This window comes from Diospyros lotus, chromosome 6 (genome assembly GCF_014633365.1).
Source record: "Diospyros lotus cultivar Yz01 chromosome 6, ASM1463336v1, whole genome shotgun sequence".
Taxonomy (NCBI): Eukaryota; Viridiplantae; Streptophyta; class Magnoliopsida; order Ericales; family Ebenaceae; genus Diospyros; species Diospyros lotus.
In genome coordinates this window covers 13,958,213-13,983,457 of record NC_068343.1, presented here as the reverse complement: position 1 = coordinate 13,983,457, position 25,245 = coordinate 13,958,213, and the positions used below count along the sequence as shown (strand labels likewise).

Here is a 25,245-nt window from a genome sequence, read left to right as displayed (position 1 = left end):
ATCTGATGTTTAAGAGGCGTAGTTGACAGGAATATGGGACATTTTATTTGTGTTTATATAGATTTGTGTAGTAAAGTATCATTATTCTCTGTTGCATTGAATGCTGAGGTTAATCCATTGAGAAATCCAAGACTCCAAGTTTATTTGTTTTTGTAATAGGAGCTAATGGTTTATTTGTTGCAGTGAAGTGTTGCAGATTCAGTTTTCTATTCAAATTATTAAGAGTGTGTACTTTTAATTTGCTATAGTATATAAACATAGACAGTTAAACAGAATTTCATATGCTGTCTACTTTTAAGTTCCAAATATGCATTTTAAATTGTTTAAGGTTGTAAAATTTGAAGACTGGTTTCCATCTTTCTTGACAAATATTGTCATCGAACATGGCTATGTTAAGTGGAAAGTTTGTGTGCTGTGTATTTTCTTGGCTTTTAGCTGGGCTTTTCAAAAATGATTTTGGATTCCATATTGAAGACAGGTTATCATTCTTAGCAGATATTTTGTATAGACATGTGGCTACAACTTATTTTTGCTGTGAATCAATTCTTGGATATTTTGAAGAAATAGTTTAAAAATATAAACACAAAATGTTTTCTTTTGTCATTTTTACTGATTGTTCTGTTCACAACATTAAACAAAGGCTTAGAAAGCCAAACTCCATGAAAAACTGAGTTTCATTTCAGGAACTGACTTGGCGAGACAACTAAAGGACACCATACTATCTGCAAGCAGTCACAAGAGAAAATCGGGGATATTATTCCCTCAGGTTATCCTGTTTTCTGCTTTTCTTGTATGCCTGTCCTCTTGCATGCCAAATCTTTGAGGGTTTTCAAGTTTTGCAGACGAAATTTATTTATGTGAGTTGTTCTGTGGATATATATGGCTGTTCTTCCCTTTTCTTCTTTATAAAGTATTCAGACATTCATGGTAGTTTCTGTCTTAAAGGTTTTTTTGGGGCAAAATTAAAGCTTTCTACAAAAAATAAATTCCAAAATAGAACTCCCCCTAAATTATTTCTATAACAAACCAAAACTATATGGAATACAATGATTTCTCCACACCAAATCTAATCTACATACATCATATATATACACAAAAAGATAGAAAAGTTAAACTCAAAAAACATGGAAACATGTATCCCATGAAACATGGATACATGTTTCCTCAATTTGTGGGATCCCATAAACAATGGATCCATTGTCCCCATTTCTACAATTTCTGAAAATAAAACTCCCCACCGTGTCACAAGGTGTGTAGGAGGCACTCTGAAGAATTACAAGACATGGCAGAGGTTTTATTTTGGGAAATAATTTAGGGTACTTTTATTTTGGGATATTCTTTTGAAAAAGCTCTTCTTTCTTATGTTAACTGTACACCCCCCCCCCCCCCCCCCCCCCCAAAAAAAAAAAAAAAAAAAAAAAAAATTCCTGCATTTATTAGATACACCTAATTGAATTGTAAGGAAAAAAGAAAAACAGATTACCTACACTCCTGCATGCTTCTGTGGCAGGTGCTTTTCAAGTTTTTAAGGTATAAAACTATAAATTCTATTCCGGATAACTAAGTCAAATATTTATGCTTTGTCAATCAGTATTATTTAATAGCATGTCCAGAACATGGCTGGAGATGAATAACTTGGACCATGAATGATTTAAATGTATGTGACCAACTGAACGGTTATCGCTTATTGTGGTTTCATCTGTCTATATATATTTCATTTTCCAAAACACGACATTTTTGTTGTCACGTTTGGCCGATCATTTTTGGTTTGGTATCTTGCACCTTTTTCTAGTCATGTGCTGCATGCTTGTGTAAGTGGCATATTGTGCCAAATTCTCAGGGTCCAACTCAGTATTTCATGTAGTTATGAGTTGTACCAGAAAACCCACTTTTTGATGTCAGCCTTTCCTAGAGCGAGATGATCTCTATTTCTAGTTTCATTGGAACCAAGTAAAAGATTTGAAAAATAAGGCACCCCCCCACAGGAACTCGTAATGCTATCTAGCTTGTCTGTTTTCATGGGTGCTTCAATTGTTTTGAAACATTCTGTGCTTCAGTTGTTTTGAAACATTCTGTTTTTAGTGGAGTTCTGAAGCCTAAGCAGAGATTTTTAGCAACATTTTAATTAGTTTGGAATTTGGATTGTTTGAAATACTTTGCAGTAACTAAGTTCAAGAGCACTGACGTTTTTGGAAACTCTAGAGTGCTGTATCTTGGTTGCTGTTTTCCCTTGTCCTGTTAGGAAATAGAATAATAAAAAAGCACTTGGTCTATGTTTGTAGTTTTCAGAGAACATGTTACTGAGAGTAGTTTTATGTAAACTATTTCATATCTCACTTAAAAAGAAAAGAAGAAAAGATAACTAGGTCCAAGGGCCTATTTTTGGCACTAGAATCCAAGCATGATGTTTCAAACTCAAAAGACAGATGGCCTAAGTAGTGAGATTTTTAAAATATTCCACAGAATTTTCTGAAAGCCTACTTTCATGTGGAAATCTGATACTTGATGCCCCAACCAAGCCTTTAGGCCAATATGTGTGCAATGATTTATACTTGCTTGCAATTTATTTGATTGGCTGAAATCTTTGGTGCCTTCCCTTAGTAATTTAGTTGTAATGAACTCCAATTGTAAGAGAACCTGGCAACTTCTCTTCAGACTTGTTAAACCCATTTCATTGGTTAGGTAATAACTTTTGACGAGGCCCTGTAATATTTGCCAGGTATAATATTTGATGGGTGTCATCTGTTAAGTTTATCTAATCAGTTCATGAAGCTCCTACACTGTCGTGTCCTTGTTACTGTGTTTTTAACCTAAACAGTTTGATTTATTCTTGCAGTACTATTTTGATACTCTCTTTCCCCGTATCCCGGTTCCAGTAATGCGGCAGATGGCAACTAATCTTGAAAAGATGAAGCTCTCTACTAAGCATTCAGGAGTGACTGGAGAATCCACACGTGGGTCTGATGACACTGCTCGTAGACCCCCGTCTGTCAAAGCTGCACTTTCGGTCTCATTTGGTCAGCGTGCTCCTCATCGTGCATCAACTAGGGACTCGTCACCTGTTCGCCGTACATTGCCACCTCCTCCTTATGATAGAAATGGGGAGGATGACCATTCAAAAAGATCTCCCAGCAATCGACGTAGCCAGAGTCGTGACCGAGATTATTCAGACAGAGACAGGGAGAGAGATCGGGATCGGAATCGAGACAGGGAGAGGGACCGGGATCGAGACAGGGGCAGAGAGAGAGATAGGGACTGGGATAGAGCTGGAGAAAGGGACAGGGACAGAGACAGGGATCGAGAAAGGGATAGAGATAGGAGGTATGATTATGATAGGAGGTCCAGAGAAAGCAGCAGAAGGGATTATGATAGGAGCAGCCGTGATAGTAGCAGGTATTACAGAGAAGGTAGTACTCGTAGAAGCAGGAGCCGGAGCAGGAGCAGGAGCAGGAGCAGCAGTCAGAGTATCCAAACTCGCGGTGTACCTACTGATCACTATCCAAGTACACATCGGGATGGAAGCAAAGAAAAAACATCTGCATCTAGCAATCTGGCCAAGCTGAGAGATCTATATGGTGACTTGAACACTCAGAAAGAGGATGCTGCCAAAGATAGGGCTCCTAATAGGGACAGCGGCGGCGAAGAGGTTATCAGGCTTGGAGGCTCTACTTGGAAATAGTGCAAGGAGGGGACCAAATTTGATTGGCCCTCGTCTCTAACTGAACAATCGTTGTGGTGGAACAGTTTGAGATCCTTATTTGTAAGCTCTTGTTAGTTCCCTTACCTGCCTGCTATTGCAATTTAACCTTCGTGAGAGAGAGATGTTATGGATGATCCCATATAACGACCAGATGAAAGTACATCTGCAGGTGGGCTGCATGTATATCAGATTAAATGTTACCTTTTAATATTCCTCTTCTCTCAACTGAATTATTATTGTTAAGTTCACAAATCAGTTTGGTAAACGCGGTTCTGCAGCTTCTGCTAGTCGCTCCCAATTGTCAAAAGTGTGTTGTTGGCATAGCAGTGGTGTATTTTCGACTTCTTTATGGACAGTTGGCAGTGGTTTTTATTTGATTGGCTTGAAAACTGTATTGCAATTGTGAAAATTTGAAGCAAATACTTATATATATATATATATATATAAGGATTGAGGGTCTGTGAAGGTGACTGACTTGGCATTATGAAGGTTGTTTTTTATTTTATTTTTCCTGAATAAAAGAGGAAACTCAAGTGTGAGGACACGAATGAGTTGTCAAGGCTTAGAAATAGAATTCTTTGCTGCTAATACACACAGCAGACTCCCTGTAAGGGCGGGGTACGCCCGGGGGGGCGGCGGGGGTGGTTCGTGGTTCATTTAAGTTTTCGACATGTATTGAGTAAAATTTTTGTTAATTTGACAATATTGTAAAATCATTTTGCGTCCGTTAAAACTAGTAATAATTTGCCAGTCCGGAGAACTTGGCTTCTCTGGCCACCAACCACTATTATTTATTTATTTTTGATAATTACATATTTACATTGGAAGAGGAGAATGTTTTGAAAATATATAAAGAAATAACAGCAGTTTGTTATAAGGGAAAATAATTTATAAAATATAAACATAATGAGTGTAATTTAAACAAATCTTAAATGTAATTGTAAAACTTACCCAACTAATAATTACATAAATTAATATTATACATGAAGAAGATATACCAACAAAAATTATAAATTAGGTTTGATTTTTTCCTTAAAAATATCATAATTACACGGGTTATATGAAATATCAAATAATAAGTAGAATTTAAAGAAATGGATAATAAGTCAACTTTTTCAAATAATTTGTCCCGCATTTATCTCATTTATGTAATTTCTCAAAATTACTAAAATCTAAAGAAATAAAAAAATAACACCCCTTTGCATTTAAAAAATTTAATACAATTTATTGTCTTAAAAATCTTCGCCAATAGCTAAATTCCACAATCAAACAGCTCTCTTGGGTGATTTTTTTTCAAAAATATTAATTATGATTATAATATTATTTATCAGACTAACATAATGTCACAATCCACAATATATGTTGACCTAATAGTTAATAAAGATAAATTATATTTTAAATTTATCAAAAATCTATCAAATCACATGATAATGTATATGGTACTACAATAATTACATCTAATATTTTGTTAATTCTCTAAAAATCAGGTTATGTGTAAGTTGTAACTCCTGCTATTATTCCAAACTGTTATAATTTGGCAAAAATATAAACACTCACTTGATTTTTTTATTTTTATGAGAACTTGATGTGTGGTTGAAAGAGAGAAAGAATTCGAATAAACTTTTCTGCAAACCGTTATGCAAATTCATATAAATTAGTATTTATTTTGTATTTGAGAACAAATTTTATGTTTTGGATTTTTTTTAAGTATTAAGTCAAATTTCAAAAACTAAGATGAGAATTTATTTTTATTTGAAAATTGTTTTGTAAATATTTCTATATTGAGAAACAAATAAACAGGATATTGTCATTTTTTGACTTTTGAGTTTGTTTTAAATGTAGAAGACAAAAATCTTTTTATTATTTTCTGAATTATTTTACATATAGTATTTTATATACTGAAAGCAAAAATATTTTCCCAAACAATATATAAAATTGTAGATAGATTTTTTGGAGATGAAAAATAATTTCAATATAAAATATTTTATATTAAAAACGAAAACGATCTTCCACAATAATATCGGGTGCAGTTAACAAACTTTCATCCTTCAACATGAACACAATCACGTTGATATATACACACACTGATGAGACGTTTATATATGTATGCATGAAATATATACATATATATATGTGTGTGTGCGTGCGTGCATGAGTGTGTGTAGATGAAGATGATGGTGTTTGAATTCAGCCATTGATATGAACAATGGATGTGTTCTTTGAGCCTACGAGGGGTAGGCCATTTGGCATGGAATTAGGCTACTTCGACACAGTTGCGGAGATCAAAGAGAAGATCCAGAAAGATCAAGGTATACCTGTATCCAAACAGATTCTGATTTTCAATGGCCAGGTTCTTCGCGATGATCTCAACGTCCATTTCTCCGAGATACTGGATCGTTCCAGAATTCAGCTCGTCGTCTCTACGGATTCTGAACAACTTCGCACCAAAAGTGAAGAGACGTCGGCGGCGGCGGCGAGGAAAGTGCAGCTCCGGCTGAAGTTGCCGACGTCGAAGCTCGGCGTAACACTTGAACCGGATGCGAGCGATACGATTAGGCGCCTCAAGGAGAGAATCCACGAGATGGACGGGGTTCCAATTAACAGACTCGTGCTCCGTGAGGACGGAAACGAATTGCACGACCACCGAAGTTTGCAGGATTACGATCTCTCGGATCGGTCCGAGATCGAAATCGGCGTTAGGCCGTCGCCGACGACTTCATCGTCGACGGGATCTGGAAACGCGGCGAGCTCGAAGAAGTTGAGAGTGATGGTGTTGACGAAGTGCGGGACCAGGAAGATTGCGGTGGAGGTGAATGCATCGGATAACGTGGGAGAGTTGAGGAAGGAGCTGCAGAAACTGAGTCAACGTCTCAATTTTCATCTCCCTTCGGACGGATATTTTTTCATCTACAAGCAGAATGTGATGGATGAAGATCGGTCGTTCCGATGGCACCATGTAGGCCAAGGTGATACCCTTGAGATCTTCAGTGGTAGTGTCACTGGCGGATCCTGAATCTCATCTTCTCTCTGTTTTTTAAGTTTTGTGATGACGAGATTAGCTAGGGACCTAGGGTTATATGAATATGAAATAAGCGAGTACATGATCGTGACATGAAGATTCTTGAACATAGAGTCATCTTTGAAACTAGAAAATGCTGTTGATTTTAGGAAATGTTCGGATCATATACTACTACTGAATTTGTGATCGACATCCCCTGAATTTTGCTTTGTTCCATACGTAATTACTAGCCACTGTTAGGGCTAAGTTCCAAAATTAAAATTATTTGAATTGATAAAGTGGCAGAAGATTATAGCAAAAGGGCAAACAAAATTGAAGAATTTCCCCTTTTATGAGTTTGGTTGCTGACATGAATACAATGGCCTCAACACAAATATAACACAAGAAGATATGATTGTAAATAGATCCTAAATCCTAAATAAAATAATTTCAAATTTAAACTTTATTAGCTAATTATGACTTCAACAAGGACTTGATATTGTTGTTATTGGGTGAAACTCATGCATGTATAATTTGATTTGTCAGCCAAAATGCATACAAGGTTGTCATAATATATACATGTCTGTGTCTAGACGTCTGTAGATAAGCAAAGATTTAGATGGAAATGCACAAAACCTAAAAACAGAAAAAAGAAAAGAAAGGCTATATTGTTGCTTAGATATCATAAATCTCAACATCTATGATTAATAATAAGTTACCACAAGCTTCTCTTCTAATAACCAATTATTTGATTTTTTTTTTTTTTTTGGAGTTCCATTTTTCTTATTACTTCAATTCTCGTCTCAAATGTATGTGTCATTTTTCTTTAAAATCTTTGTAATCCTTTGTGAATATCACTACCCAAATATAGTACTATTTACAATCAGTGCCTAAATTCTAAGCCATATAGTTTCAAAATAAACTTTGGGTAGCGTTAGTTTAAAAAAAAAAAAAAATACCTTTATATAGCTCAAGGTGTACCAATGATATTTTTCAAATTATAATATCTCTCAAACCCATCAAAAGCTGTTCAAGAAATTGAATAAATCCTCAAAAGATGACAACAATAATATCATTAATCCCTTCAACTTCTAAACGAGTTTTAACTACATCAATTCTGAACACCTAACCATTTCTATCCATGATATTATTACAACTCTTTACTTATAAAATTAATCTATAATAACATTGACAGTAATATTTTTATATTTATGAGCTCATTCATACACCAAATATATATATGATAAATATTATCCATCTTATATCTAATCATTTGAAAATAACTCGTACGAAAATATTACTATCACATTGTTGTAATAATACTTTCTTTTTACTTTTTTCCTTACCATATGCAAGATTTTTATGTTTTGCCCAAAACGTAAAGATGCTCGCTTAGTCAGAAGAAAGGTGAGGCCGACGGCTTTCTTACGGTATATATATTGCCAGAACCACGAATTTCACTTTAACAAAACAAAAGACTGCAATGTGCATAAACCTGAATTTGAGTCACTTCATTTAGGTAGCACAAACAAAAATAACCTAAACTGCTACACTAAATATCAAACGTTTAGCTGTTATTACTAAATGGAAAATTTTTCAATTGCCTGTCGTTGTCATGGTAAATTAATACAAGCTTCCTTGTACAAAAGTACAGCCCCCTATACAGGTCCACCTTCATCACAGATGATGCAGTCCTCTGCGGATCAATGTGCAACTGAAACCCCGGGTCCAATCAACCCTGAGGCTTATATCAGGAAGGAACGACGATATCAGTGATAATATATCTACTATATGTATCTGTGAAATCATATCAATGGTTAAACATGACGAATCAAATAAGGAAACCCACCTTTCGAACCAAGTTGACCTGACCATCCGACAAGCTACTCACACTTGATTGAGTGGTATATGTGACGAACAAAGAACAAAGCAGCACGGAAACCAACATTCCCAAGCATGAGAAAGAAGCCATAGCAGATGCAAGCCATGTAGCCAAAGAAAAATGAGGTTTGCATGAAGCCTGACATATCTGATCGTGCGTAGTAGTAGTATAAGCAATAGCCATAGATGAACAAGCCGGTTGATCCACCACAAAGGAAAGACCTGGTAATGGTAATGAAATTAGCATGAGTTAGTGCTTGGAACAGCCAAACTAAATCTCGTAATCATCTTCTAGTGAGTGAATCATCGCCTACACTAGAAACTCATGCTCATCTGCAGGTTAAACAAATTGATGCTCTTATAATTGGCTATTTAATAAAATAACCTCCTGTGTTCTGGTACCCAAAAACAAGGATCTCTTGTTGCAGAACTATATAAATGCATTTATGTGTTCAACAATGAATCATTCTGAGCCAAGTGCATTAGTGCAGCTATAGCAAATATCACGTTCAAATGTTTTTGCAGCATTACAAACACTTTCTTATGTACTACATTCACCATCTCCATATGTTGGGTTTACACTCTTTAGCTGTCAGAAAGAAAACTGAACAATCTGAACCTACTCATGATATGTAGGAAAACACTCAGCAGGCTCCATCCGATGTCAGACAAATAAATGAAAAAGAAGGAAGCAGGACACGGTCAACTAGAAACCCCTATATGAACATGGTGAACTACAATGAAAAAGAGAAGAAACTAATCATACTGACCACCCCCATTGAACATAAATCAGAAATATGGGAACTAAAAGCATCACAAAAGAACTGAGCCCACCAGAAAAAAATAAATAAATAAAATAAGCATAATAAAAGAACAATATGAACTAGAAGTCATGAAAGCAGGACACAAACAACTTAATCAAGAAAACAGAAAAGGGGCAAAAAAAAAGCAAGATGTAAAAAGAATAAAAGCCCTAGTGACAGTAATTACCTCCACCACCATTCATGATCTTCAGCAGCAAGTTGGAAATATGTCAATGCCACAGTAATAAAAGCAGTAACTATCAGAAGAATAATGAACACTATAAATAGGATGCTGTAAATGGTGTAAATCCTGTGGCCCCAAACACTTGCAAATATGTAATAAAGTTCAATATAGATTGCACTGAAAGGCAGGAACCCAGCCATGGCCATCTGAGGAAATGTTCCCCGATACCAAGGCAACTGTGGGATCTCTCTAGGATATTTCGTGGTGCGACAAGGGGCTTGAAACTCTGACTTGCTATTCTTCCCTGCAATCCCGCCCAATACCAGCAAAGGTGATGTCACTAAAGTCCATATAAGAAAGATCACCACAATTGTACCAAATGGGAGTGCAGCAGTGGCATTGTAGGCAATTGCAACAGTGTTAAGAAAGCAGAAGGTGAGAAACAAGGGTCCACAGAAGAGGCATCCAGTCAACAACAAATTTCTGACCTGTCAAGTAAGGAATCCAAAAATAGATCAGTAAATTCTCACTGCAACAAAGTGTACATTAAGAAAACATGACCAGGATTATTCAATATATCATGTGGGAGTAATTAATGTAACGCCCGTATATGGTAATTAAATTAATTTTGGGGTAATTGGATTTAAAAGAATTATTAAAATAAGTTGTTGGGATTAAATAAAAATTTAATTATATGATTTTATGGAAATAAGAAGTTAGGATAATTAATTGTGTTATTTTAGGAATTTCTGGGATTCTAAAAAAAAATTAAAATAAATCGAGTTGTGTGATTTTTAGAAGTTTTGGGCATAACTGTAATTAAATTAGGGGGCGTTTGTGTATATAATGAAAGTTTAGGGGTGCTGGCGTGAATCGCGGAAGAGGGAAAAAGTTATAATAAATATAAGTTAAATCATATATAGGTTAAAAGTAGCGTGTGGCGCAGTGGTCGCGCGCGAGGATTGCCAGCGGGGAGACGCGGGTTCGAGCACCCGCGGGTGCGCGCGCGCTGTGAAGGAATTTTGGCTGATTTTCAGCCAAAACCCTTGCCCAAAACGGCGTCGTTTTGGGCAAGGCGGTGGCAGCCATGCGCAGCTGCTGGGCGCGCCACGTGGCGCGCTGTGGGCCGCCCCTTTTGCCTCTTTTTAAAGCCCGATTTCGGGCACTTCTTTTGCTCAAACAGTGAGCAAATTTTGGCAGAAAATTCAGCAGCGTGCGCGACGTAAATCTGAGAATTTTGGGGCTTCAAAAATCTAATTAAACTCCGTTTAATCCCTGATTTAATTATCCAGGTATGTACCTCAACTAGTAATTAATATTCTCTGCGGTTGAAATTTCATTTGGGGCCCAATTTTATTAATTTTGTCAATAAATAGAATATTGCAGTTGGTATAACTTTGACCGTGTTTGGTCAAATTGAGCTTAAGGCTATCTCCAGAAAGGCAAGTTCTATATACCCTCATTGTCGATTCTTTCGATGTTAATTTATTTGGCCTCCCTTCGTTAGATTTGGCTGTTAATAAATTATGGAATTTAAACGGTGTGTTTAATAATTTAATTTATTAACCTGGTTTCGAGGGTATTAATCGTTGGTTGCCTACGGGGGTTTGTATTACCCCCAATCCTATGGGAATGATGTTGTACTCACCCGGGGTTAGGTTCTTAGCTGTCGGGTATTATTATGGATTTTCGGTTATTTATTGGCTAGAGCGGTTGGGCAGTGGGGGCAAGGGTTAGCCGTTCGGTGACGATGAAACTGTTGTATGGTCTATTTTAGGCCGTCAGATGGTCTCTCCTGATCACTAACCGCTGACCGGTGTCAGGCACTGCTAACCTACTCTACCGTTATGTGATTATAGCATGCCTGATTATTTCATTTTTGTTGCATGGTTTGGTATGCACATGGGTTCGGGCTGCATGATGGGATCATCATGATTTGGTTATGCTTGATCACGGACATTTTAGATTGGTCAGGTTGCATCCAGCACGGGCATATGCATCGCGTGTGATTTACTACGTGGGCGGAGCATGGCTTGATGCCTGGATGTATGGGCGCCTTGTATCACGTTGGTGCTCATTACGCCTTGCATTTTATATGCATTGCATGGTTACTGGTAGTTATTAGTTCTCGGACGGGAGTACCGTTCCGAGGGAGTCTTTGGCTCTGCTATCGGGAGTACCGGCAGGGATACGGGTGACGGGAGTACCGACCCGGGACAGTGCGCACAGGTTTGTGGTGATTTATGTTGCCTTTCAGGGCAGCGGCAGGTTGGTATGGGACTTGGGTGCCAGGTGTTTTATGTGGGCCCCAAGGACCGATATATGTTTTATTATACGGCACTGTTGCGTTGTTGCGTCACATGACTTGTGTGCACATGTGGGTTTATATTTGGGGTGATCTTCTCTTCTGTTTCGTTTACAGCCTTCCTTATTATATAAACTTGCTGAGTCTTGCGACTCACCTTGCTTTCCATCATTCCAGGTAAGGGTAAGGCTAAAGTCGAGGGCGAGGACCGTGCCACCTAGCAGCCAGCCGTGTCGGTAGGGTGTACAGTTAGCTGCCCCCGTTTTCTCTGATGTTTTGTTAGGAGTTCTGACTCTCATTTTTGACTGTGCCCGGTTGTTCCTGGTATCATTTATCGTTGGCACAGGTGTCTGTATATTTTTATATACTCCTTGACTGCTGTTCCAGCAGGGTACTTGTAGGCGTGCATGTCTATTGTTTTGCTTCCGCTGTTGTATTTTTCATATGTATGCATGCCAGGGTATTTTTGTCTTGTGTTTGTTTATCTTCTCTTATGTAGGCGCTCTCGTTCGGATAGACCGGGCGGTTGGGATATCCGGGTGGGGGTGCTTACAGTGTTGGTATCAGAGCGTCATTGAGTCAATTTGGGGGACAAGTAACTGTACACCAAGGCTGTTAGGTAGAGTTAGAGTGTCAGGTCGTGTCCTTAATTTCGAAATGCGTTCTAATTAATTTTGGTCGTTAAGGACTCATGAACGCACGACGTGGGCGAGGTCGTGGTAGACTGCCGATGTGAGGTAGAGGGCACCTCGTTCCTACTCCTGAGGTACGGGCGACAGATACAGGAGATGAGAGACAGCCAGGGCCTCCGGACATGCAGGAGACATTGGCAGGTCTTCTACGGGCTGTAGACGTACTGGCGGCATCTCAGTTACGTCAGGAGCGCAGTCATGATGGTAGGACCGCTACGGCCCAGGCGTCACATTCAGGTACACCGGGAGCAGGGGACAGTTCTGGTGCCGCATTACTTAAAGACTTTATGGCCCTACGTCCACCAGAGTTTAGTGGAGGTGCCGATACGACAGAGGCCGAGGATTGGCTACTGGCTGTGGAAAAGCATATACGATCTATAGGCTGTGCAGAGGCCCATAGAGTTCGACTGGGAACCTTCCTATTGCGAGGAGACGCCGAGCGATGGTGGGAGACCACCAGACATCGATATGATGATGGAGGCCCGACATGGGCACAGTTTGTCGCGACGTTCAATGAGACTTATATACCGGCTTGGGTCAGAGAGCAGAAGGTGTTCGAGTTTGTTGACTTACAGCAGGGAAGGCGTTTGCGGTGACAGCCGCCGAGGCAGCTGAGGGCAGTGACACGGTGCAAGGTATACTTTTTCTTCATGGCCACAATGTACATGCCCTATTTGATACAGGTTCTACCCACTCTTTTATAGCACCTCATTTGTTGCATAAGATCCCGATCCCGTGTAACCCATTACCATATGATTTATCTGTTTCGACCCCGGGAGGGACGGTATTGTTGGGGAGTGAGATGGTTAGGGATTGCGAGATAGGGATTCATGACCAGATATTTTTAGGAGATCTTATTGTTTTGGCGATTCAGGATTTTGATTTACTGTTGGGTATAGATTGGCTCTCACGGCACTATGCTCGAGTTGATTGTCGTCGGAAGGTAATTTCATTTGAGCACCCGGAGAGACCAGTTGTTACATACCGGGGTGTAAAGCCTGTGGTGACTACGCCGATGATATCGGTTATGCACGCCGAAAGGCTTATACGACGTGGGTGTGAAGCTTATTTTGCATTTGTAACCGTGATAGCTGGGGAGAAGAAGGAGTTGGCTGCCTATCCTGTGGTGCGAGACTTTCCAGATGTGTTCCCAGATGAGTTGTCGGGACTACCACCGCACCGGGAGATTGATTTTGCAGTCGATCTGATACCAGGTACGCAGTCTATTTCCAAGACTCCTTACCGTATGGCTGCCAATGAATTGAAGGAACTTAAGGTGCAGTTGCAAGATCTTTTGGAGAGGGGGTTTATTCGACCGAGCACATCGCCATGGGGGGCCCCAGTATTATTTGTGCTCAAGAAGGACGGGTCTATGCGACTTTGTATAGATTACCGACAGCTTAATCAGGTAACAATTAAGAATAAGTACCCCTTACCCCGTGTGGATGATTTACTAGATCAATTGCGTGGTGCATCAGTGTTTTCCAAAATAGATTTGCGGTCAGGTTATCATCAGGTGCGAGTCAGAGATGAGGACATTGCGAAGACCGCATTTCGTACACGTTACGGCCATTATGAGTTTGTGGTCATGCCATTTGGGCTGACCAATGCATCTGTAGTATTTATGGATGTGATGAACAGAGTATTCAAGGAATACTTGGATTCTTTTGTCATAGTTTTCATTGACGACATCCTAATTTACTCACCGAGCCTTGAGATACACGAGGCACATCTGAGCGTGGTTTTGCAGAAGCTCAGAGAGGAGCAGTTATATGCCAAGTTTTCGAAATGTGAGTTTTGGCAGACCCGAGTGGTATTCTTGGGACACGTGGTCTCAGGTGAGGGTATCTCAGTAGACCCAGAAAAGACTAGAGCTGTGATGGATTGGCCGAGACCGATGACAGTGACGGAGATTCGGAGTTTTCTTGGCCTTGCCGGTTATTATCGACGATTCATAGAAGGCTTTGCATGGCTTGCATCACCCATGACGAAGTTGACGAGGAAAGGCGTCAGATTTATTTGGGACGAGTCTTGTGAGAGGTCTTTCCAGGAGTTGAAGCGGCGTTTGACTTCGGCGCCAGTACTGACGATACCCAGGTGTGGTGAGTTATTTACTATATATAGCGATGCCTCGTATGCAGGGTTGGGATGTGTTTTGATGCAGGACGGCCGAGTGAATGCTTATGCATCCAGACAGTTGAAGAGGCACGAAGAGAATTACCCTACACATGATCTGGAGTTAGCGGCCATAGTGTTTGCCTTAAAGATTTGGAGGTATTATCTTTATGGTGAGAGAGTCCAGATTTAAGTACCTCTTTTCATAAGAGCCTTAAGTACCTCTTTTCACAAAGGGAACTCAATATGAGACAACGTCGTTGGTTAGAATTGCTTAAAGATTATGATTGCGAGATCCTCTATCATCTAGGTAAAGCCAATGTGGTTGCAGATGCATTGAGTCGTCGTGGTGCATCAGCTGCAGCTATGATGGTGCAGGAGTGATTCTTATTGGAGCAGATGAGTGATCTTACTATCTCAATGGCATCAGATAATCCTACACTCTATTGTGCTTCCATGAGTATCCATTCAGATCTTGAGGATCAGATTCGCGATCGACAGCGACAGGATGTGGAGCTTGACGCGATTATGGCTGATATGGAGAGATTTGGTCCATTGGGGTACAGCCAGAGGGATGATGGTTTGCTATTGTTTCGTGGGCGGATTTGCGTGCCGAGTGACAGTGATATTAGGCAGAGGATCCTAGAGGAAGCTCATCGTTCTCCCTATACTATCCACCCTCGGGCGACGAAGATGTATCAGGGTTTACGACGCCAATATTGGTGGAGCGGCATGAAGAGGAGCGTAGCAGAGTTTGTATCCCGATGTTTAGTGTGTCAGCAAGTCAAAGCTGAGCACCAGAGGCCTGCGGGATTGTTACGACCTTTATCTGTGCCGGAATGGAAATGGGAGCGCATAGCTATGGATTTTGTCTCAGGATTACCACAATCTATTCAAGGATTCGATTCGATATGGGTGATTATCGATCGATTGACCAAATCAGCGCACTTTCTACCTGTCAAGAAGACCTATCCTATTCATCGACTGGCCACATTATACATTGACGAGGTGGTGAGACTGCACGGAGTCCCAGCTAGCATTGTGTCAGACAGGGATCCTCGATTTACCTCATGATTTTGGGAGGCGTTGCAGAGTGCTATGGGGACCCAGTTGACTTTCAGTACAGCTTTCCATCCTCAGACTGATGGGCAGTCGGAGCGGACCATACGAACTTTGGAAGATATGCTCCGCGCCTGTGTATTGGATTTCTATGGGAGCTGGGATGACCATTTGTCGCTAGTGGAGTTTGCCTACAATAATAGCTTCCAGGCCAGTATTGGGATGGCACCATTTGAGGCATTGTACGGGCGACCATGTAGATCACCGCTTTGTTGGACCGAGATTGGGGAGCGAGCATTGCTTGGACCGGAGTTGGTAGAGCAGACATCAGAGAAGATCCAGTTGATTTGGGCTAGGATGAAGGCAGCTCAGGACCGTCAGAAGAGTTATGCTGACAGACGACGCCGGGATTTGGAGTTTGAGGTGGGTGATCATGTTTTTCTTCGGGTTATGCCGATGAGGGGTGTTCGACGCTTTCGAGTATCTGGCAAGTTGAGTCCTCGCTATGTGGGATCGTTTGAGATATTTGAGCGAGTCGGACTGTTGGCTTATCGATTAGCTTTACCCCCTCAGTTAGCCCACGTACATGATGTCTTTCATGTTTCTATGCTTCGCAAGTACGTGGCAGATCCCGGGCATGTAATTGACTACCATCCGCTCGTGGTGGAAGAGGATGCGTCATATACCGAGTTGCCTGCTAGCACTGTGGATCAGAAAGAAAAAGTGCTTCGTAACCGTACGATTCCCTATGTGAAGGTCCAATGGCAGCGACCTACCCCTGAGGAGGCTACTTGGGAGCTAGAGGAGGAGATGAGGCGACTTCATCCTCGGCTGTTTGCCTAGCCAGGTACGAATTTCGAGGACGAAATTCTTTTTAGGGGGGGAGGATTTGTAACGCCCGTATATGGTAATTAAATTAATTTTGGGGTAATTGGATTTAAAAGAATTATTAAAATAAGTTGTTGGGATTAAATAAAAATTTAATTATATGATTTTATGGAAATAAGAAGTTAGGATAATTAATTGTGTTATTTTAGGAATTTCTGGGATTCTAAAAAAAAATTAAAATAAATCGAGTTGTGTGATTTTTAGAAGTTTTGGGCATAACTGTAATTAAATTAGGGGGCGTTTGTGTATATAATGAAAGTTTAGGGGTGCTGGCGTGAATCGCGGAAGAGGGAAAAAGTTATAATAAATATAAGTTAAATCATATATAGGTTAAAAGTAGCGTGTGGCGCAGTGGTCGCGCGTGAGGATTGCCAGCGGGGAGACGCGGGTTCGAGCACCCGCGGGTGCGCGCGCGCTGTGAAGGAATTTTGGCTGATTTTCAGCCAAAACCCTTGCCCAAAACGGCGTCGTTTTGGGCAAGGCGGTGGCAGCCATGCGCAGCTGCTGGGCGCGCCACGTGGCGTGCTGTGGGCCGCCCCTTTTGCCTCTTTTTAAAGCCCGATTTCGGGCACTTCTTTTGCTCAAACAGTGAGCAAATTTTGGCAGAAAATTCAGCAGCGTGCGCGACGTAAATCTGAGAATTTTGGGGCTTCAAAAATCTAATTAAACTCCGTTTAATCCCTGATTTAATTATCCAGGTATGTACCTCAACTAGTAATTAATATTCTCTGCGGTTGAAATTTCATTTGGGGCCCAATTTTATTAATTTTGTCAATAAATAGAATATTGCAGTTGGTATAACTTTGACCGTGTTTGGTCAAATTGAGCTTAAGGCTATCTCCAGAAAGGCAAGTTCTATATACCCTCATTGTCGATTCTTTCGATGTTAATTTATTTGGCCTCCCTTCGTTAGATTTGGCTGTTAATAAATTATGGAATTTAAACGGTGTGTTTAATAATTTAATTTATTAACCTGGTTTCGAGGGTATTAATCGTTGGTTGCCTACGGGGGTTTGTATCACCCCCAATCCTATGGGAATGATGTTGTACTCACCCGGGGCTAGGTTCTTAGCTGTCGGGTATTATTATGGATTTTCGGTTATTTATTGGCTAGAGTGGTTGGGCAGTGGGGGCAAGGGTTAGCCGTTCGGTGACGGTGAAACTGTTGTATGGTCTATTTTAGGCCGTCAGATGATCTCTCCTGGTCACTAACCGCTGACCGGTGTCAGGCACTGCTAACCTACTCTACCGTTATGTGATTATAGCATGCCTGATTATTTCATTTTTGTTGCATGGTTTGGTATGCACATGGGTTCGGGCTGCATGATGGGATCATCATGATTTGGTTATGCTTGATCACGGACATTTTAGATTGGTCAGGTTGCATCCAGCACGGGCATATGCATCGCGTGTGATTTACTACGTGGGCGGAGCATGGCTTGATGCCTGGATGTATGGGCGCCTTGTATCACGTTGGTGCTCATTACGCCTTGCATTTTATATGCATTGCATGGTTACTGGTAGTTATTAGTTCTCGGACGGGAGTACCGTTCCGAGGGAGCCTTTGGCTCGGCTGTCGGGAGTACCGGCAGGGATACGGGTGACGGGAGTACCGACCCGGGACAGTGCGCACAGGTTTGTGGTGATTTATGTTGCCTTTCAGGGCAGCGGCAGGTTGGTATGGGACTTGGGTGCCAGGTGTTTTATGTGGGCCCCAAGGACCGGTATATGTTTTATTATACGGCACTGTTGCGTTGTTGCGTCACATGACTTGTGTGTACATGTGGGTTTATATTTGGGGTGATCTTCTCTTCTGTTTCGTTTACAGCCTTCCTTATTATATAAACTTGCTGAGTCTTGCGACTCACCTTGCTTTCCATCATTCCAGGTAAGGGTAAGGCTAAAGTCGAGGGCGAGGACCGTGCCACCTAGCAGCCAGCCGTGTCGGTAGGGTGTACAGTTAGCTGCCCCCGTTTTCTCTGATGTTTTGTTAGGAGTTCTGACTCTCATTTTTGACTGTGCCCGGTTGTTCCTGGTATCATTTATCGTTGGCACAGGTGTCTGTATATTTTTATATACTCCTTGACTGCTATTCCAGCAGGGTACTTGTAGGCGTGCATGTCTATTGTTTTGCTTCCGCTGTTGTATTTTTCATATGTATGCATGCCAGGGTATTTTTGTCTTGTGTTTGTTTCTCTTCTCTTATGTAGGCGCTCTCGTTCGGATAGACCAGGCGATTGGGATATCCGGGCGGGGGTGCTTACAATTAAGCACAGTATATTGTTGCTCTAATGCCAAATATCATGCAGTACAATGTACCCGGTTACAGGAAAATTAATTTTTAGCACATAATAAAATAAGGATGATTTACTTTATTGGGATAAGTTCATCAATAAACATGACTAGGATGACTGGCTAAATCATGTGGATAATCACTGTGTAGAATATTCCTACTAACACCAAATATCATTTATTATAACTAACCCCCATGCGAAGATAAATAAAAGCAATCTCCAGTGCGTAAGATCCCCTGCTTTCTGAGGGTTGGGGAGGGTTATCTTTGTACACAGCCTTACCTTTGTTTTGCAAAGAGGCTGTTTCCACAGCTCAAAGCCATGACCTTTTATTCACAAATGAGCAACCTTACCATTGCTGCAGAGGCTTGCCCTCGGAAAAAAACAAAATGTTAATATAAATAAATTAGACTTCCTTTGTACAGATGAATCCATCATTTTCTTCTGCAATGGTGTATCAATACAGAACATAAAAGAATGAGTCCTTGGGAGCCTAGACACAAATATAAGATCCCTATAGAAAAGATTTTTGGATCTTTTAAATGAAGCTATAAGAAAAAATGTATCTGTGTTCAGGGGCCGTCTGAAATTGTTGTGGGAAGATTTCTTTTCATTTTAAGGTTTCCATTTCATTTGAGTTGGGAAAAATGGAAACTAAAAATATTTGATTTTGCTATCAATTGTCAGAAAAAATGAAAAGAAATATTGAAAATGGTGTTTGATTTTCCAAATCTGTGTTCAAACTTTTTCTTCAAAATCAATGAGAATTTATTTTTATATTTTGTTAGACCTACATAAATTATCAAAAGATCAGATAGAAGATTTTTTTAAATAGAAAATTCCAGAAAACAATAAACTTAGCAAAAATTCAGAAAAATCAGAAATTTCCAAAAATTTTAAAATGAACAAAAACTCAGAAAATTCCAACAAACAACTCAGCAAATGTTATGAAAATAAAAAAAATAAAAAGTAGGAAATCATTGTGCCCTTCAATGATGTCATTCTAGAGAGAGATATTGGGGGTCGCCAAACCTTGATCCAAGCCTGCTTACCCCGATTTGAGTCTGGCCACCCCAGATCTGGGGTTGTTGTCTTCTTTGCTCATTCAAAATGAACAAAAAGTTCAAAACGAAATCTTTGGACTAAAAAGGTCATTGAATTCTTTGGATTTGAGAATTTGTACACCAAACAGGAAAATAATATGCTTATTGACACCTAATGCAACATGATCCTATGCCTCATGGCTAACTAGAATCCTTATACAGGGACCAGTAGCTAGCCAGTCATAACAAATATCTGAATCATGCAAATCTGAAAAAGAAAATCTCAACTTCAAATCTGAAAAAAACGCAGGCAACAAATACAAAATTGTGAAAACATACCCAGTTTGAGCCTTCTAGCTGGCAATAGAAAGAGGTTGCAGTATAGCCAGCAATCCCAGATGTAAGTGCATATACAACAACCAATGCAGTAAACAGAGCTCCCCGGTTGTATGGATAAAAAACGCCAACAAGAGCAAGTACAAAGATAAAAATAGTTCTGAAATGAAAGATAAAAAGTTAAGCTTATCAATTGCCAATGAAATGTGAATCAGAAAATACAAGGAAAAAGAAAAAATTAGAGCTAAAAAGAAACCTAGGAAAACAAATTTGAGACATACTTACAGGGTAAATAGTTGCATTCCAGAACCAATCGCTGCAGCTAACAGAGATTTGTACTTTGGAAACCTGAAAACATCACCATGAATATACTTCCACCCAGTTTCTTCTTGATCGTCAGCTGCCTCCTCATCATGGCCATACCTTGTACATATTAGAGAATGGAACTCAAAAAAATGTAGAATTATTCAAAATAATCTAGTATGCATAAGTATCGAAAGCAAAAGATAGGGAATATTGCTCACTTCACAAAATCATTTTTCAGGACACGCATGAGAATTGTTGCAAGAAAACCAGTTAAGAGGAGAACAGTCACACATGAATTGATAATTGAGAACCAATGAATCTCCAAGTGATGCGGTAGCGAAGACGACTGTGAGTACTTCTCCATTCTCTTCTCAAAAGGAGTGTTTGTTTCCTTCCACTTCACAGTATACATGAACTCCACATTTACTTTCTTATCCTCAGTTAGATCCACGAGAGCATTAGGATCAGTCCGTGCATTGATCTCGATGACACAATCTTTGTTGTAAAGGACCTCAAAGTGAAGATGCTTAAATAGATAATATTTGTAGTCACTGGGATCAGCTTTGCCTTCTTTGTCAACCTTCCCTAAGAAACCCCAGATGGGCAAGTCATCATAATACATTTGGAAGTAGTAGTCTTTTGCAACAGCATCTCGGAACTGAGCAACTTCTTCCTTTTTTAGCTCCTTCTGGCAAACAATTTCAGAGTCTTTCTCAACCAAAAAGTCAAGCTTATAGGGAGCAGTTACCAGACGGTCCCCATTCAACACTTCACCAAGAGCTTCCCTTATATCCTTCACTTCAACTGCAATTCAAACCACATCAAATACTTTTAGATACAAAAATTAGCATGTTTCAAACCGAAATGGAAGGGAGAAAAGGCCAAGCAAACCTGGTGAACAGAATGGAAGATCAAAATATCGGTATGTTTCACTGAAATTGGAGGGAAAAAACCATCATTCATTAGCTTGTCATCAATAAATTTTAGAAGGAAAAATACCTAAAATGTTGAAATAGTTATGCATGCAAATGTTGATTACTTCTATTAAAGATCGTGGAAAGTAGCCATCTATTGTTCCCCAAAGGGTTAGGAATCAACATGGTTGCGAGAAATCATCTATCCACATGCAAGAGCTTAATACGTTTGGAATTAGGGTTTCCCACGGGGAAGAAATCAAATTATTCAGTAAGATTTTTTATAAATAAACAAAGGAAAGGATGCTTAGACGAATCTCTATCCATTTGGTTATCATTTTCTAGTCAACCAGATTAATTAATTAATTTAACATTAACCCCTTCATTTTTATTTCCTATTTCTTTCCTTTCCTTTCCTTCACAAATCCTAGCTCCAAAATAGCGTAACTAAAAGTTCAAAACTTCTAAGATAAAAAGCTCGACTGATAAAAAAAGGGGATCCTGAGAGGGTCATTAATTAGTTAAGTACACAGAAAATCACGCCTCTTCTGGGAACAACTACGCTCAGTCAATTCCCAGGTTATCTGCAAAACGGGGAAAAAGAAAAGGACTAAAATCACGTAGCAGAAACTCCAAAACATAAGATGCTATAAGAAACGTCATAGTAATTGCACTTGATCCATTCGATTTCTGCTTACAAGTTTGATTTTATTACTTTGACATACAGTTCCATCAATTCCCCGACCAAAAACAAAAACCCTTGCTCCTTAGATCCGCATAATGCAGCTAGAGGCCCCAAAAAAGGCACTTCCTAGTATTTTTCGACAATCCAAGGCCAGAGAGAAGATCATACAGAAAAAAGAGAGATGGATTGAACGTACCTAGGGTTGTGGAAAGGACCGACCTTGTTGGCGTATAGAGGGACCGCATCTCCAGCTTTGTACTTGTGATCCGATGCATCTGATAGAACCTTCGTCGCGCAGCTTAGCACAAGCAGCAGCGCCACCCTGAACCACCCTATCATCTTCCCTGTTTGGCTCGATCGCAGCCCCACAGCGAGAGTTTTGCAAATGGAAGAGAGAGTTGTAGAGAGAGAAAAGTCGAAGGAGAGAGAGGGAGAGCGAACGGATCTCAATGTATTACTTCAAGGACAAAAAGGAAATTCGGCAGACTGAAGCAACGACCTAATTACGGTTTAGCCCCTCGTGATTTTAAGGAGGAGATAAAATAAAAGAGAAAATTACACTTTAATTTTGAGGTTCCTCAAATAAAAATATCTCTAATATTTGGTAATGAGAAAATTCTTGTCATTTAAAAATTAGTTAAAAATACCATTTTATTTCTAATTATTTAAATTATTTATTTCTCACTTCTCTTTTTGATAAAAGAATATAGTCGGTTGAACCTATAATTGGAGAATAGTTATAATTATTTTGTATTTTAATAAAAAAAATTGAGAGGAAAAAAAAATTGAAATTTATCACCATCAGTGGCCGAATTAGAGCCCAGTGAATTTGGGTTCATTGGATTCAACATGCATTATTAAGATTTGTTAATACTCAATACCTTTCTACTAGCAAGAGTTTTTACGGAAAAAAAAAAAAAAAGATATATATTCATCTTTTTATTTATTTTATCTTTTCCATCTTCATCATTTTTTTTTTTTAATTATGATATTCAAAGGTGGATTCAATAATCTACATTAGAGGAGGTTGAAATTTTAAAAAGTTAATGTATTAAAATTCGTATGTAACTAAAAAATCAACACAACAAATATTTACTAAACTTGTGTTCGACGAAGTTTTGAAATAAAAAATTCATCTATAAAGAAATCTACATCTATTATGAGAGTAAGTTCTCTTTCGATGTAAAATGTCATACAATCAATAGGAAAATTATTTTTCATTTTGTTACTAAATGATTGAATTTGATTTATTTTGTTACTACTAGATTTCTTTCCTAATGCTGAATTGAATGTAAAAGTTATTATTTAGCTTTATTTGAAATTAATGATAGAATTTAGGTGGATTTGATCTTGAGTTTATAATTTTTTACTTATAAATAAGTTATGGACAGAGTAGAGAAATACACATCACATATTTTAAGGTGAATTATATATATTTTTTAAATTGAGCTATTATTAATTTTTTTATATTACAAAATTAAATCTGATAAGCAAAATGCACATCACAGATTTTAAGGTGAATTATAATTTTTTTTAAATTGAGCTATTATTAATTTTTTTATATTACAAAATTAAATTTGATAAGCTCATGACAGCTCACTAATAGATCCACAAGATATTTAATGCAATAGAGTTTCAGAAAAACTCTATTTGAAAAATGTTATTGGTAGTATACATTTTAAGTTAAATAATAATGTTTTAATATCTAAAATGTCCTTATTCAAGGCGTTGAGACGCAGTGAAATGAGGGGTATTTATGTCATTTATGTATATTATGTAATTTAATATGTATATAAATAATACATAAGTAGCATGACTCAATGAGAATTATATGAAACTTAGTCATTGCCAAAGCTTCATCGAGTTTCAGGGACAAACTTTTATCAAGATTTCAAAGAAATCCCAAGAGATAAGGTGCTTCGAAACCTTATTACTTGGCAATGGTTGCTTTGTCCACCACTAAACCTTTGTTTACCGACAATTTGCCAAAAAAGGAAAGGAAATGAGAAGAAAATAAAAATTGGAATAGATAAAAGTTGAAGATATTTTTGTCATTTGAAAGTTTTAAAGGAGGTAAAATAAATATTAAAGAAAAATGAAGTAAGTCTAAAAAAGATTAAGGGAGGTTTTCATAATTTTTTTAAATGTGGAGAATTTTTGTGTCTTATCATCAAACTTCAAAGATGTTAAATATAATTTATTTTAAAATAAAAAAGTCAAAATTATTTTTTATTTATCAAATATGTACATATTTAAGGTTTAAATTTTTTGTACCTAAATTAAAATCTGAAGCAAATCAGCATCATAACATACTCATTTTTATCCTATTTCTGTTCAAATGATAGAAGATTCTGGTTTCTGTCTTGATTTTTGAATTAGATAAAAATATATTTTTGAATTCAAATGACAAGGTGTAAGATGTCATTTACATACCTTTGAGAGGCAGTTCAGGCAACTATAATTTTATATAAATAATGCTGATCTTGGACTACACAAAAATATGTTAATGACAAAAATATCCCTTATGAGGCGCATGGAGACGAGAAATATTTTGATCATAATATTTATTTGTATAACTCAAGATGTACAAAAATGATATACATCTAGATTATTCATTTTATATGTTGCTACTTAAATCCAAATCAAAAGCTATAATTTACAATTTTTCAAATTTTAAAGGGGGAGTATAATTCCTATCCCTTTCATTTGAGAGATAAGAATGAGCCTTTTAGGTTATATACTTTGAAGGACTCAAACAGCAGTAGGACTAGTAACATTTGGTTTTGGTTTCTTCTTGAATCTTGAAAATTCACTTCAAGCACCAATTCTAAGATAGGAATATAACTAAACTGAATCCATTTTATATACTTAGTTAATATTTATTAATCAAGATATAGATAAAAAAAAATAAGATATAAAAAATATTTTAAACTTTTGTCATTTTAGATTTTTTATTTAAATTTTTTTCAAATATATTTATCTCTTCCCCTCTAGATAAATATATCTTGATTCTTACAAATAAAAAAAAAATAAAACTTGTGT

At 38.4% G+C, this 25,245-nt stretch overlaps 3 protein-coding genes across 15 annotated transcripts in view; 2 read left to right on the top strand and 1 right to left on the bottom strand.

Moving 5' to 3' along the window:
- The window catches only part of LOC127803328 (pre-mRNA splicing factor SR-like 1), a 36,913-nt gene extending 32,779 nt beyond the window's left edge, over positions 1–4,134 (top strand). For 10 of the 12 annotated variants that reach the window (XM_052339464.1, XM_052339465.1, XM_052339466.1 and 7 more), the window contains one exon: positions 2,837–4,134. In XM_052339464.1, the coding sequence (XP_052195424.1) occupies positions 2,837–3,679 (843 nt within the window). In that variant the 3' untranslated portion in view covers positions 3,680–4,134. Of the gene's footprint in view, positions 1–683; positions 767–2,836 lie in introns of all 12 variants that reach the window. The other 2 variants (XR_008023497.1, XR_008023498.1) reach the window with 1 other exon arrangement.
- A 1,772-nt stretch (positions 4,135–5,906) lies between these two features.
- LOC127804751 (ubiquitin domain-containing protein 7SL RNA1-like) lies at positions 5,907–6,843 on the top strand. Its single transcript, XM_052341727.1, has one exon. It carries the CDS (start codon positions 5,907–5,909, stop codon positions 6,711–6,713), a length of 807 nt encoding a protein of 268 aa, XP_052197687.1. The 3' UTR covers positions 6,714–6,843.
- A 1,322-nt stretch (positions 6,844–8,165) lies between these two features.
- LOC127803979 (transmembrane 9 superfamily member 3-like) lies at positions 8,166–22,649 on the bottom strand. Of its 2 annotated transcripts, none has more exons than XM_052340659.1 (8): positions 22,400–22,649; positions 21,496–21,536; positions 20,823–21,408; positions 20,584–20,721; positions 20,302–20,458; positions 9,570–10,054; positions 8,548–8,801; positions 8,166–8,442 (listed from the first exon to the last, which is right to left on the bottom strand). In XM_052340659.1, the coding sequence occupies exons 1-7, from the start codon at positions 22,540–22,542 to the stop codon at positions 8,582–8,584; spliced, it is 1,770 nt and encodes a 589-aa protein (XP_052196619.1). In that variant the 5' UTR covers positions 22,543–22,649; the 3' UTR covers positions 8,166–8,442; positions 8,548–8,581. The 2 variants fall into 2 exon arrangements, with proteins under 2 accessions (XP_052196619.1, XP_052196620.1); XM_052340660.1 differs by having other exon boundaries at positions 8,166–8,436.
- Between the last annotated feature and the right edge of the window lie 2,596 nt (positions 22,650–25,245).

Excerpts from the sequence above, each read along its gene's own strand:
- LOC127804751 (XM_052341727.1), top strand. The coding sequence starts at position 5,907 with ATGGATGTGTTCTTTGAGCCTACGAGGGGTAGGCCATTTGGCATGGAA.
- LOC127803979 (XM_052340659.1), bottom strand. The coding sequence starts at position 22,542 with ATGATAGGGTGGTTCAGGGTGGCGCTGCTGCTTGTGCTAAGCTGCGCG. Across the intron at positions 21,409-21,495 it reads TCTTCCATTCTGTTCACCAG|TTGAAGTGAAGGATATAAGG; the intron begins GTTTGCTTGGCC and ends TTTGAATTGCAG. Across the intron at positions 20,459-20,583 it reads GGAATGCAACTATTTACCCT|AACTATTTTTATCTTTGTAC; the intron begins GTAAGTATGTCT and ends CTTTCATTTCAG.